The sequence below is a fragment of the Thermobia domestica genome, chromosome 10 (genome assembly GCF_964235325.1).
Source record: "Thermobia domestica chromosome 10, izTheDome1.hap1.1, whole genome shotgun sequence".
NCBI lineage: Eukaryota > Metazoa > Arthropoda > Insecta > Zygentoma > Lepismatidae > Thermobia > Thermobia domestica.
In genome coordinates this window covers 99,648,564-99,662,516 of record NC_137463.1, presented here as the reverse complement: position 1 = coordinate 99,662,516, position 13,953 = coordinate 99,648,564, and the positions used below count along the sequence as shown (strand labels likewise).

At 37.6% G+C, this 13,953-nt stretch overlaps 1 protein-coding gene across 3 annotated transcripts in view; it reads left to right on the top strand.

The window, feature by feature from the left end:
• LOC145662604 (CB1 cannabinoid receptor-interacting protein 1-like) overlaps positions 1 to 13,953 on the top strand; it is a 583,967-nt gene that overhangs the window by 439,772 nt on the left and 130,242 nt on the right. For all 3 annotated transcript variants that reach the window (XM_081728323.1, XM_081728322.1, XM_081728321.1), the window contains exon 2: positions 6,549 to 6,693. In XM_081728323.1, the coding sequence (XP_081584449.1) occupies positions 6,549 to 6,693 (145 nt within the window). The remainder of the gene's footprint in view (positions 1 to 6,548; positions 6,694 to 13,953) is intronic.

Sequence of the window (13,953 nt, the reverse complement as noted above, 5' to 3'; positions counted from 1 at the left end):
CGTGGAACATACTAATTTACCCAAGTCTTAGATCGGTTATTACTCAATTCACTCCAATCATGACATTTTTTTTATGAATCTCTCGTAACGAGGAAGGACTAGGATAACTTCTAGGTGAAATTAAGAAAAAAAAATAGAACATAATTTTGTACATAAGTTTATAAAAACAATGAATTTGTCAACTTATACAGAATGGCTCAAAATAGGTATACAGTACCGTACTGATCAGCTCATTGTATTTTATATAATTTCTTATTGTTATCCATCAGGTAGACTTAGTTTCTTTATTATTTCTTTTAATGTGTTTTTTTTTTTTTTTTTTTTTTTTACTTAGCTCTTAAGAGCCAAAGCAAATAAACCGATAAACTAGAATGTTACACTTGATCAATGCAAGGGTGTATACTTACTTTTGGGCCACCCTGTAGAACGAGAACAATTTCAGGACGAGATGAGTACGAATTCTTCAAGAATCGAGAGGAGACTTCTACAAATGTTTACGAAATGAGACGCAAAAACTTTGTTTCGTCTCATGGACAACAGTAGTCAGAAATCATCTCTGGAAATATTTTCATGTTGCTTCCGAACAACCTGTATTGTAGACACACTAATTCTTTTAAAATCAACTCCAGTATATCGTGAATTGATTTTTTAATACCTATTTCCCTATGTCAGCTTTGAGGTTCCCACAGCATTTTTAAAATCGGCTTTAAATTGGGACAACGTAGGGACGTAAAGTAAGTCAGAATGTGGTGTTGACAACGTCACCTCCATGAGTGTCGAATTCGAGAAAGTATGGAATCTTTACTTCCATACATAGCCTTTTAGAAATTCGTATCCTGTCTTGAAAGAGAAACGACCTTTACTTCCCTGTTGTTTTTCATGTGCACTTTATCTCTGTATATAAAAAGAAGCAGTTCTCACTGACTGACTGATTAATCAAGGCTCAGAGAAAACGCTTAAACTAGAAACTTGAAATTTCGACAGAGCATAGGATTTATTACGTAAGATCCCATGAAGGAAGGGATTTTGGATATTCGGCGGGAAAGAGGGGGGGCAATTATTATCTTACAATGACCATATCTCGGAATCTCTGAATGTTAGAGACATGAAATTCGGTATATGGACTTCTCATTTAAAATAATTAGACAAATCTTTGAGCGTTTTAGACTTCCAAACAATACTGTCCATAAATGTCGGAAGTCTTATAGAACAACTTAATCCATCTGTCCGTCTGTCGACAGGTATCAGAGTAAAAACGGTAACATATATCAAGATGTGGTTTTATGCAATCGATCAGCGTCCCAAAAATAGGTTCTACTTCCTTAGTTAACCCTCTGTTCAAACAGGACTTGGATGTGGGAGACTTAGGTTCGATTCCCGGCGGGAAAAAATGTAGTTCGAATTACACGTTAATCATTAGGTCCACGTCTCATATAGCTTCGCTGCTGAACGGAACGTTCAACTTAAAATTAACTCAGTGAACTCAACTCAAACCGGACATGGTTAAAATAAAGCATTTCCTGTTTCAACATTTATCGTCATAGAACAAAATATTAGATAGCGACAAGAGTTTTTTTCACAAATGATTCAGAAATATATCGCCCCCAGAAAGCAGAAAGGTGCTAAGCGCCAAACTGCAAATTTCTCAGAAGAACATAATAACGAATTAAATAGTAATTAATTCCGATTCTGTCTTTCTTCTATATAATTCAGTTTTCAGTGCAGAGCTTTCGTATTGTCTCCAGCCAATTGTCTTCTTTCTGCCAACATTAAAAATGAAATGGGAAAACCAGAATATGCACTTAGTTGGAAATCAATGGAAATGGCGCTTAGCACCTTTCTGCTTTCCAAGGGCGATATCATCACAACCCGCAACACTCTCTAAAACCGGAAATGGCTGAAATTTTCTGCTTGTTCTGAAGGCTACCGTAGTTTCATACTGGAAACGAAGCTCATTTATTTGGAGAAAGAGGGGTGACAATTATTATTTTAAGGAAAGAGAAGGCAAGAAGAAGAGAGGGTAAGATTTTTAATTGTTAAAATAACATGGCGATATCTCGAAATATCATATAAGGTTGAGTCATGTTAATTAAATACGTGTTTCAACGTTTTTTTGATGTTCCTTTAGAAGGGAAGGAAAAGAGCAGGGGTGCAATTGTTATAGTAAGATGGCCGTATCTCGAAAGTCCCTATCGCTGCGAAATTAAAATACCGCTAATTTTACAGTAATTATGTGATATCTTCAAATAGATAAAAGATAATCGAAAAGTGGATCAAGACCTCCCTAGACGATGTTATTTTGCATGAGGTACCGTTATCACGAGTCACCTAGTAGCTTTCCGTTTGTAGTTATTTAGAAACGCGAAAATAAATGCCAATTTTGTAAATGACTGGAAATCGAAAGCAGATAAATGAGTCATGACAACGGTATCTCACGCAGAATAATATTGTCTAGGGAGGTCTTGTTCCACTTTTCGATTATCTTTTATCTATTTGAATATATCACATAATTACTGTAAAATTAGCGGTATTTTAAATTCGCAGTGATGAGGCTTCTTAAGAAGCAGTATTGGTTTTTAAAACTGAATAAAGATAGGAAGGGGTCAAAGTGGTTCCTAAGACGCTTAAAATTTTACCAGCGCTGGGAATACCCCTTTGGGCCTTTATATTAGAGATATGTGTGCGAGGCTGTAGGCCGAGCATATGGTGGGGGGTCTGGGTCAAAATCCCCAGCTAATTGAAAGCTAGTATTTTATAAACACTGCAGGACCGAAAAGCTGTGCAAGGATGTGCTACGAGTGAATCAAGCAAAGATGAAGCGATAGATAGTCAAGCAGGAAATATTGGTGTCGAGTTCTCAACTTTGGTTTAGTTAGGTTGGAGGTAGCGGGGGATTGTGATAGATTAACATCATGGCTGCTTTTTCATTATTATTATTATTATTATTATTATTATTATTATTATTATTATTATTATTATTATTATTATTATTATTATTAGCCTGTTTCCTTTCACTATTTTTGTTCTATGCCATTTTTTATAACCTTTCACTTCCTCTTTTTATCCGTCTTCTTCTTTAAACGTCAGGGCTGACGTGTGCATGGGAAAGCTAAAGAATATTTGTTCATTTATTCATTTAATGTTTGACAGCATGGAAATTACAGTGATCCCTTAAATTCGTATTCTGTTAAGGCTAATCACCTCCCTGCTTGAGGCTTTCCTTGATTCTTCTTGATGGCGAAAAGTCGGAAAACAATGAAGTGGAAGGCTGTTAATTATATTCCCTGTAAACTATATATATAAACAATTTGCTACTTATTCACCCTTCAAAGTATTTTCCTGCTTCATCTACAGACCAAATTCAACGTCCCTAACGTATGTTGAGGAATGCGCTGGAATTCCCTTGTTGTGCTAATTTGGATGTCCTGGATGGTGTCAAATGTTTTCCCGTTTAAGGTAGATTTCAGGTGTAGGGAACAAGAAAAATTCACACGGAGCTATGGGTGAGTGGGGGCGGAGGGGATATGATGAAAAATGTTTTCGGCCAAGAAGTCGGAAACCATTCCTGAAATGATCTTTTAATGGTGGTTCCTTAAACTTCTTGCCCAAGTTCCTCAGAAGTGGAGAAAAGATTCACGTGGTTGTGAGCTAAAATGAAATTCTTGGAAGCATGATTGCTATTATATTCCTTGAACCATTTAAAGCCGAACGTAGCAATTCTGCTACATAACGCATATTTTTCGGACCATTGTGTATAATAGTTTAATATATCTCATGCACTAATTCACTAAGATATTTCTAGTCGTGCTAATTCATACGGTTAACTGTAGCATTGTTTGTGTCAGTACGAAAAGAAAACGGAATAAGGAATTACACAATTGATGGTCGTTTTAGTGTAAGATTAAACATATTGTAAGCAGGATTATAAAGTATCTAATTATGATAGTTTCTTAATGCTTTGTCATTGTTCTTTTATGCTTCACACAGTTTATTAAGGAATTCTATTATCGTAGCCATCAATGGAAATAGTGCATACTTTTAAAATACAGAACACTGAATTTGGAGATTTTTCAAAAAAAATTAACTGATGTACTAATATATATATATATAATTGCTAAAGTTCTGCTAGTGTAGGAGTAGGCAGTGATAGTTGGTGAAATCTGAGTCCGGAGTCGACTCCCACTACCGGTTCATTTATAAAAATACTCCAAATCCTATTATTATTGTGTTTGGTATTTATCTGAACCTGTAAATAATATGGCCCGGGTCGGATCTGACCCAAGGACGTCCCATTCCTTACTTTACTTTGGGTATATATATATAAATATATATATATATATATATATATATATATATATATATATATATATATATATATATATATATATATATAATTTTATAGTAACCCCAACCAAAGTCCGAAATTTAAAGGTTAATTTCCTCCTTGTTTTTCTCCTATCTGTTGTTTTGATTTTATAAGCGTAAAGCTAAGAAAAGATCTGTTATCGAACTACGATCTCCAGACTCAGTTTGTACAGTAAGATTTCAAGATTTATTAACAGATAAAATACTTCTAGTTTACGAATGTTACAGTGGTATAAAGTATCCCCTCATGGGATACCAATTATGCTTCCCTATCCGGAGCTTGCTACCATGTGGGAAGAGAGAGAATATGGAACTAACTTACGGAGTGGAACAACTTCCAGTCCCATCACCATTCTTCCTCGGAAATCTGAGTCTATAGATCCAGAGAGCATTTAGATTTGATGCGATGTAGAGTAAGATGCACGATGCCCAATGCCAGCTGCTTCCACTCACCTTATATACGAGGATGATTCAGAAGGTAATGCTTCCAAGATGATACCTTTATTTGTGTTTGGCAGATAGCACCGATACAGGCATCAGTGAAAAGCTTGCAATGCCAGCTGCAAATGGTGGCATCATTTTTCAACATAGTTCCCAGGGCAACACCCTTGCGCCAACGCGAAACAAGGTTTATCATGCCGTAGGCGAAAAATTGTTGTGTTTGCTGGAGACACCATTGCCGAATTGCTGCTTCCACCTCAGCGTCACAACTGTAGCGTTGACGCTTAAGTTTGGGGAAGAGCTGAAAGTCGCAGGGCGCAAGATCCGGACTATAGACAGGATGAGGCAGAATATCAACAACACTTTGCCAGCAGATGGTACAACTTCAAATTTTCTTTGGCGGAGGAGAGGTCGTGTGGCGGTACTCCATCGACTGACGCTTGGTTTCCGTCGCCGGCGATGAATGTTCCTGGGCGCACAATCTTCCGCAGTCAGAAATTCAATGACAGCCCGCTGTTTCGACCAGACGTCACCACTGAATACCATGGATTGGAACGAGAAGAGGTAGATAGGTCAAGTGACATTCTATAGCTTAAATATCAGTGCATTAATGATAAACAGTTCAGAATATTTGCAATATTACTGGCCAAGATTACTTTCTGAATCACCCTCGTACTTAAAATTTTATATTAAGTACAAGTTTAATCTCTATTTTTGAACTTGATTTTAATTCTTAATTAACAAAGATTGGGTGTTAGCATGTGGGATTACGATTTGTCTCAGCAGTGTTAGTTCCATTCTGTTTTTTTCTTTGTTATTATACGCTTATTTACTTTAATGTTTTTTTTAACAGGGTCAGGAGCCTACAAATTCATTTAAATTAGGATAGTCGCCTAGTATCAGTAAAATGTTTTTGAACTTATCACTTTAATAACAAACTTTTTTCTTTCTCGAGGGTTTGTGACACAGTAAAATAACTTATGCTATTTTTGTTTGTCATTCTTTCATTTATTTATTTGTGTAATATCAATGCTCTCCCATCTGGAATCGAAGCTGGGGGTCACGTGCTCCAAAGCGCTAGCTAGTTACTAGACCAGTGGTTCTCAACCTTTTTTGACCTACGACACACTTTACTGAACGTCCAGGACTTCGCGACACATTTATTTGATAATAATAATAATATCTATTATAATAGTGAAACCAATTAGTTTTTATAATGACTCTGTACAGCACTGAGCATTATTGCTACTGCTGGCAGTGTTGACTGGTACAGTCTGTCTCGATTTTAGCTAATCATTACTATTAAATTCTTCGTGATTTTTAAATTCTAAAATTTCGCGACACATCTTAGGGGACTGCGTAACATACTAGTGTGTCGCGACACATCGGTTGAGAACTTTTCACTAGACTACCGAGGACGGCTGTAAAACATATTTTGTCGTTGAATAAGTGGGGTGGCTCTTCTCTTTTTAATAAGCATCTTTCTATTCTGAGTATGTATGTACACCGGCGTTTTTGTAGTCTTTTATAACACCCTGTTGTGTATGTCCCTGACCTTAGAATCTAAGATTGTCTTCCATAACAAGACCTAGAAAAATTAGTGGGATAGTTCAAGATCTTTGGGGATATTCTTTTGTCTTTTTATGTTTCTGTGTACAATAGAAGCTTAGAAACACTCACTGACTAAAACTATTCTCTTGTACATAAGTTTTATTATCTGACTTCTTTTGTGTCTATTGTAGGAGTATGGTAATCCATGGGCGAGAAACGGAAGCGTGTGAAAAATCACGAGACAGCACGGCGTCAGCGTACTCCAGCTATTACAGCACGGACGGCATTTCCCCTTCTAAGAAGGGCCAACGGGAAGACATGCACATCGTTATGAAGGTGAGTCAGTTGCACATTTCCTTTTGTATTCTTTCCGTGTAGAATTTTAAAAAGAAAGAAAAAAGTTTTCTCTTTTTAGTGAGAATTATCATCATACAGTCTGCAAACTTTGCCCATTCTCATCCTATCTAGCAGTTTAATTTAATCTAGTATTTTAGAGTTCAAGGATTTTTGGTGTTTCAGAAAGAAGCTGCAATAAAACTGATTTTAAGACTGTATCATATGGCTTACTTTTGTGTTGTCTGTATTAACGGCTTGAGATGTATCTTCAGCAGCTTCAGTTGAGATGGGACGAGAATGCACGAAGCATATGGTTATTCGAGTTATATATATATATATATATATTTGAAGTTCTTGCAAATTGAGTAATATTTGAAGCAGAATTTTAGTAAGTGTAATTTTTTAAAATGTTCTTATTATTAGTTTTCTGTTCGTTAGATACAATTTTCGTGCACTTAAATTTCACGCACTTTCATACTAACTGAAGCTCTGGAAGTTTTGTACAGATTGTAAATCTACTTACAATACAATATTTTCACATTTTTTTCTAACTTGCCGTTCTACTAGTTCTTTTGAAATCTCAAAACAAATCAATGCCTGCTGGTTATACAATCCCAAAACACAGAGATGTTTGGCTGGTTGCTGACAAATAGGTGTTCTGTTGACGATATGAACAAATTGAAGCTTTTCTGTTAGGGAAAAAAAGGACTATTGTCTTCCATCATGTAATACCTTTAAAAATATAGAATAAATAGTAGAAGGTAATAACAGTGAAAAAATTGAAAACCAGTGCTTTTACGCATAAAATTCACTAAAACGAGAAACAGTTTTGGGGGTTAAATCAGTACTAACAAAAGTTTGGAAAACATGCACTAAAAAAAAAAAAAAATTTGGATGGAGCAAAATAAAGAAATAGGACTACGAATTTTGAACATATAGATGCCCCATGCCGTAAGTGTCGGTGGATCACCGATGAGCAACTAATGACCTCTCGCCAAAAATTGGCGGCCCCGCAGTGATGATCCGCAGTGGCCCTACTTCCGTTTTGAAAATTATACCATCAGAGGCCCATAGGGATGCGCTCGAGTCGAGACATGTCTCGAATCTCGACTCGACTCGACTCGAATTCGAGTCGAGATTCGAGTCGAGACACACTTTGTAAAATTCGAGACGAGTCGAGACAAACGTATTTCTCGACTCGAATTTTCGAGTCGAGACACGAGTCGAGTCGAGACGGCTCTTAAAAATCTCGACTCGACTCGAATGTCTCGAAAATCTTTCTATAATTTTTAATATTATTTTGAAGAAAGTATTCACTCAGAAACAACCTTGAAACCAATTCCAGCTTTTATTCCTTCAGAAAGGTACAGAACGCATAAAATTAATAGTTAATCTTTAAAGATCAAGATTTAATTTTCAGCCCAATTCAGTTAATTAGAACTAATAGTTAATGTCGTTGTATTTGGTTGTACTGCAAATATAATGATAATAATAATAATAATTGATTATCTAGTTTGTATAAAACTATTATCCGTAGTCTAAATCTAGTTTGTATAAAACTATTGTGATAAAGTGAACTTCATAAATTCTCTGAATGAGCAATTGGTAGTCTATAGTAATTTAGCATAGTTATAATTATTGTGTTATCGTTCCCATGAACGCAATAGGGTTACGTAACTTCTGGATTATTCGCTTGCCCAACTATTCTGAGGCTTTAATATGTTGCAGCATATCACGAGCTACGGATAATATATAATGTAACATTTGTTGTAAATCACATTTTATGATACGAGACTATTTTACATAGTATATCTTATCTAATATAAATAAAATAAAGAGTTTGTTTGTGTGTTTGTCTGTCTGTCTGTGTGCGACCTGGGGACCAGACGAGTGGACCGAGAGTTCCCAAAATTTGGTCACGAGTACCTTAGTCCAGGCCCCAGATCAAGACGAAGCGTTTTTTTTAATTTCGAACCAGGGGGGTATCGGGGGGGACGTTTACTGGGACCGACCTGGGGACCAGGCAAGTTGACCGAGAGTTACCAAATTTTGGTCACGGATACCTTGGTCCAGGTCCCAGTCTAAGGCGAAGCGTTTTTGTCAAAATTGGAACCAGGGGGTCTCAGGGGGGCGTTTAGCGAGACATGTAGTAAAAGTAATCCAAATTGATCGACATTAGTGTCAAATCCTTAGTTTTCACGGTCGCTGAGATCAATGGTGACACTTCCATCAGCGATGACTTGCAAATTCAGCTACTACTGTATGCGGGCCGGGTGTCAGCGGGTGAGGAATACCGAGACATATATAAATAGCCCATATTGATTGATACTAGTGTCAAATCCATAGTTTTCGCGGTCACTGAAATGAATGGTGATACTTCCACAGGTGTTGACTTCCAAATACAGCCCCCATGCGAAGAATGGGTATATTAAGCTAGTATTACAATAAATCGACTGCTTGAATGCCAAGAACTAGTACAGATAAGTACCATTCACTTCTATGAATAGGTATTTTTTAAAAGGATTTTTGTAAACACTAAGTTATAAAACAATGAACTACATACAGTAGTTATGGTTTTGGTTCCCAACATAAAAGAAATATGGATTGTTCATGAGATATTGAACTTCAACTTTCACTCCTGGAAAATTTCAATTTTGGAGTTAGGCCACTTGGCATCAAAGCAGTTCACTGTAAGATAAATACATTCCGCACATTAGTAACATAGTTGTTCAGGGGCCTTCGATTTCCATCCTCTCAAATGAAAGCTGAACGATTGCTTGATACATGCTGACTATATAGGAGAAATAGTGTATTAAGTTTTCGAGCTTTGGTGCGTATCCGTATTTACACTCTGATATAACTTTAAGTTCACACTCAAATCGAGCTAATTGTTTAATGCATTTCGAAAGCTTTTGTTTTTATGCAGCTCATTAAGGAAAATCTATGTCATAATCGTAACATTTATGTACTAAGAAACTATGAACGTAAAGTGGACTCGACCTAGCCCCGTGGCCGCTGTGACTCAGTGGCACAGCTCTCACTCTTGGTGTGTGAGGACTCTGATTCTGTGTGTGTGTGTGAACTCCGCGGCTAGTGTACGCGTCTTTACCGTGGAAGACTCGGGTTCAATTCCCGGCGCGAGCTCATGTAGTTCGGATTCCACGTTAATCAGTAGGTCTATATTTCATATATCCTCGCTGCTGAAAGAGACGGTAAAGTCAAAATCAACTCAACAATATATATGTGTGTGTGCTTATGTGAATTTCCTCGTGGCTGTATGGTTAACACATACGCCTTGATCGCGAGAGACTCTGGTTCGATTTACGGTGGAAGCTCATGAAGTTGTTACCGGTATCTCACTTTAAACTGTAGATCCATGCCTCATATAACCATAGATATAATATATATGCCTTTGATACACTTATTTTCCGACTTGGAAGCCATCGAAAATTTCCGGACACAGAGTCCCGTAGACCGAAAATGAGAAACATGGGTACAGAGTAAAACAGCCATAGAAATTTAAGCTTTTTAGGCTAACTTAATCCTTACATATAATGCAACTAGCTTGGCCAAGTTATAATGGAGGAAATGCTATCATTGCAACACTCTGAGAATAGAAAATGTTCGTCAGGTATTACTATCCCCCCCGCCAAGATAGCCTCCCTCCCCAACATATCATCCCCTGTTTCTCGAAAACTGCCAGGGTACAAACAAAACTTTTTTCGGTACAAACGATTTGCTTTCGAATGATGTATTCCAATTTTTTGTGCTGTGATACGGGGGTTACCTTGGCGCCAAGATAGCCCCCCAAATGTCATCCCCTGTTTCTCGAAAACTATCAGGGTACAAACAAAACTTTTTTCGGTACAAACGGTACAAACGATTTGCTTTCGAATGGTGTATTCCGATTTTTTGTGCTGTGATACGGGGGGGCTATCTTGGCGCCAAGATAGCCCCCCGCCCCCAATATCATCCCCTGTTTCTCGAAAACTATCAGGGTACAAACAAAACTTTTTTCGGTACAAACGGTACAAACGATTTGCTTTCGAATGATGTATTCCAATTTTTTGTGCTGTGATACGGGGGGGGCTATCTTGGCGCCAAGATAGCCCCCCGCCCCCAATATCATCCCCTGTTTCTCGAAAACTATCAGGGTACAAACAAAACTTTTTTCGGTACAAACGGTACAAACGATTTGCTTTCGAATGATGTATTCCAATTTTTTGTGCTGTGATACGGGGGGGGCTATCTTGGCGCCAAGATAGCCCCCCAAATGTCATCCCCTGTTTCTTGAAAACTATCAGGGTACAAACAAAACTTTTTTCGGTACAAACGGTACAAACGATTTGCTTTGGAATGGTGTATTTCAAATTTTTGTGCTGTGATACGGGGGGGCTATCTTGGCGCCAAGGTAGCCCCCCCAGTCGACCTCTCAAGTAGCCCTGTAAGGAAAATGGTACAATCGAAAATTTTTTCGTACAAACGGTACAAACGTAGTACAAACGAATGACCTAGTCATTGTTTCAATTTTCGAAAGTGGGGGGGCTATCTTGCCATACGTCCAAATTCCATATATACTCTTTCTAAACTAATGAGTAAACTCATTAAGAACACCAACTGATATCAATAAACAGGAAAGAAAACAATACTTTATACTTCTATCATTTGGTAGACATCTTTATGAAGCACAGCTTGTTTCTTTTCGAAATAGCTCCTTCGTGTCACAGCTGTGGTTAGTTTTGTTTTGTGTTAGGATGAAAGAGAGAAATGCAACATTTGCTTCGCGGTGAAGTTATATATATTATTAAGATGATCGGTGATAAGCGAGGTTTAACAAAGAGTGCCTTTCGGATGCACATTTTAACGGGTAGTTGCAGTCCGTGTTGAGAATCGAACCAAAGCTATGTAAGACATGTTATGACAAATCCAAAAGGTGTGTTGTATCGGTGCAGTACCAGTTTTTCATGTTTTTCAAAATGTTCCAGAACCCAAAGAATAATCTTTAATTTCTGATATTTTAGTCGTCACAAATTACAATTTTATAATGTAGTCAATGTTTATAATTAGTGGGCAGTTGGGCGTTTAAACTAATAACATCATAATAAAGTCAAAACCATAATTTTGAGTTGAATTGATTCTGAGTTTAACGTCCCGTTCAGCAGCGAGGCTATGTGAGACGTGGATCTACTGATTAACGTGGAATCCGAACCACATGAACTCCCACCGGGAATCAAGCCCAGGTTTCCCACGCCAAAGGCAAGTATGCTAACCGTTAGCCACGAAGGAGCTCCACCATAATTTTAGTGGGCGATAAGAAATATCTCGCCAGTGCTTTTACAATAAATAAAATTTTATAAGTATTAAAGAATAGTGATAAGGGATTTTATAATAGCTCTTTTATTTATGAGATATGAGTATTTAAAAAAAATACAACTAAAGAATAGGTTGGCGGAACCACAAAAGACTCGTAAAATAAACTTTCTTATAAATACATACGCACCTTACTCACCTTTTATAATTGCCATGCTTACGTTCTCCATAAAAACAGAAATTCTCTTTTACTGATACTTTACACAAGATCATGAAGTGGGTTCAAATTTAATTAAAGGCAAAATACAATACAATAATCCACAAATATTGCCTCAAATGAGTTTAAAGATTTCTAAACACTAGTGCAAAACCGGGCTCTGCCGTTGCGATAGATTTACAGGTCTTGAGACGAAAGTAAGAAGGGACTTACGCACACAGTAAGTAAAAACAATTAATATGCCTGTAACTTTCCCCCAAATGGGTGTATCTTAAAACTAACCTCACCATTATTTTTCTAATTAAATTCTAGCCCGAAATTATGTATCATATTACCCTATTCCCATTTTGAAAACTTGACCTTAATTCAAAATGGCGGATTTCAAGATGGCTGTCATCAAGGTCATATATACCATACGACTTCCCCCCAGGACTTATATGTATCCATATGGTTTTTCTTCACTTTTCTTCATTAACGCTCCGTTTACAAAGGGTAGTAAGGGACTTCTGTAGTAATCTCTAATAACCACATCACAACTCTTAAAAGTTATTTAAAAAAAAAATAGAAAACATGCACCATGGCAAAAATTTGTCATCACAAGTAATGGTGCATACATGCCTTCTATCAGCAAAAAAAGTTTCATTGAAATTGGAGCCGGACATTTGAGTGATGTCCCTTGTGGGATGTGATTGAACGTGACGTCAGAACACATCGCCCCCCTTCCCGGAATTTACGGGAATTAGGTGACCTGAGTGAGCACATGTGTGCCAGCTCTCTCCAGCGACCTATCAAGGATCATTGCGTGTATGCCAAGACGTGTCGCCGTTTTTATCCATGCCAAAAGTCGACATACTGACAATTAGGTAGGTAGTCATGATGGTCTGGCTGATGTGTGCGTATATTTTAACTCGTACATTTTGTCTCGACTCGAATTTCGAGACGTCTCGACTCGAATTCGAGTCGAGTCGAGACACGAGTCGAGACAGAAACATATTTTCGAGTCGAGACACGAGTCGAGACAACATTTTCTCGAGACGAGTCGAGACAGGCTTAAATCTCGACTCGACTCGACTCGAATGCATCCCTAGAGGCCCACCGGTGGCAGAGACGCGACGAAATGCTAATGAACCAGAAAATTACTTCCCCTAAATATGTTAAATCGCCTATATGCGTGATTTGTTTATATTAAGGTGAGTCTAAAAACACTGAAAAAAAGTACCAAAGAAAGTACCCCGAGGTGGGCGCGAACCACCAACCTTATGAGTATTACGCTCGTCTTCTTCCGACTTCGCCACTTCGACTTCGAAGGCGATAAAGAAAACCTAGCTTGTAGAGGGATAAATCATTTAGGTCTTTTCAATTTCGTCCATCAGAGTGCTTCTTTTACCGTGTATATTCGGCGATAACCGTTTGGGATCAGATAAAATGCGTTCACCATGTAATTTTTTAACAAATGACGTTCGTCTATTTACTTTATTTCATAGTTCTCCCATATTCACTTTCTAATGATCAGCGACAGTTGTCATCTAAATTCATACAATTATACGCACTCATCTCAAGATTTTTCACTTCATGATGTAGAGGCGGGGGTTAATCTTGACCACCGGAGCACACTTTAGGAACAATTCATTACCAAAAAATAATATATAATAACAACTGAATGCACGTGACTGGCGATAGTTCGTGTTGGTTCCTTCGCAGTTCTTCGCGACGAATCGAAGGAGCGCGGACCG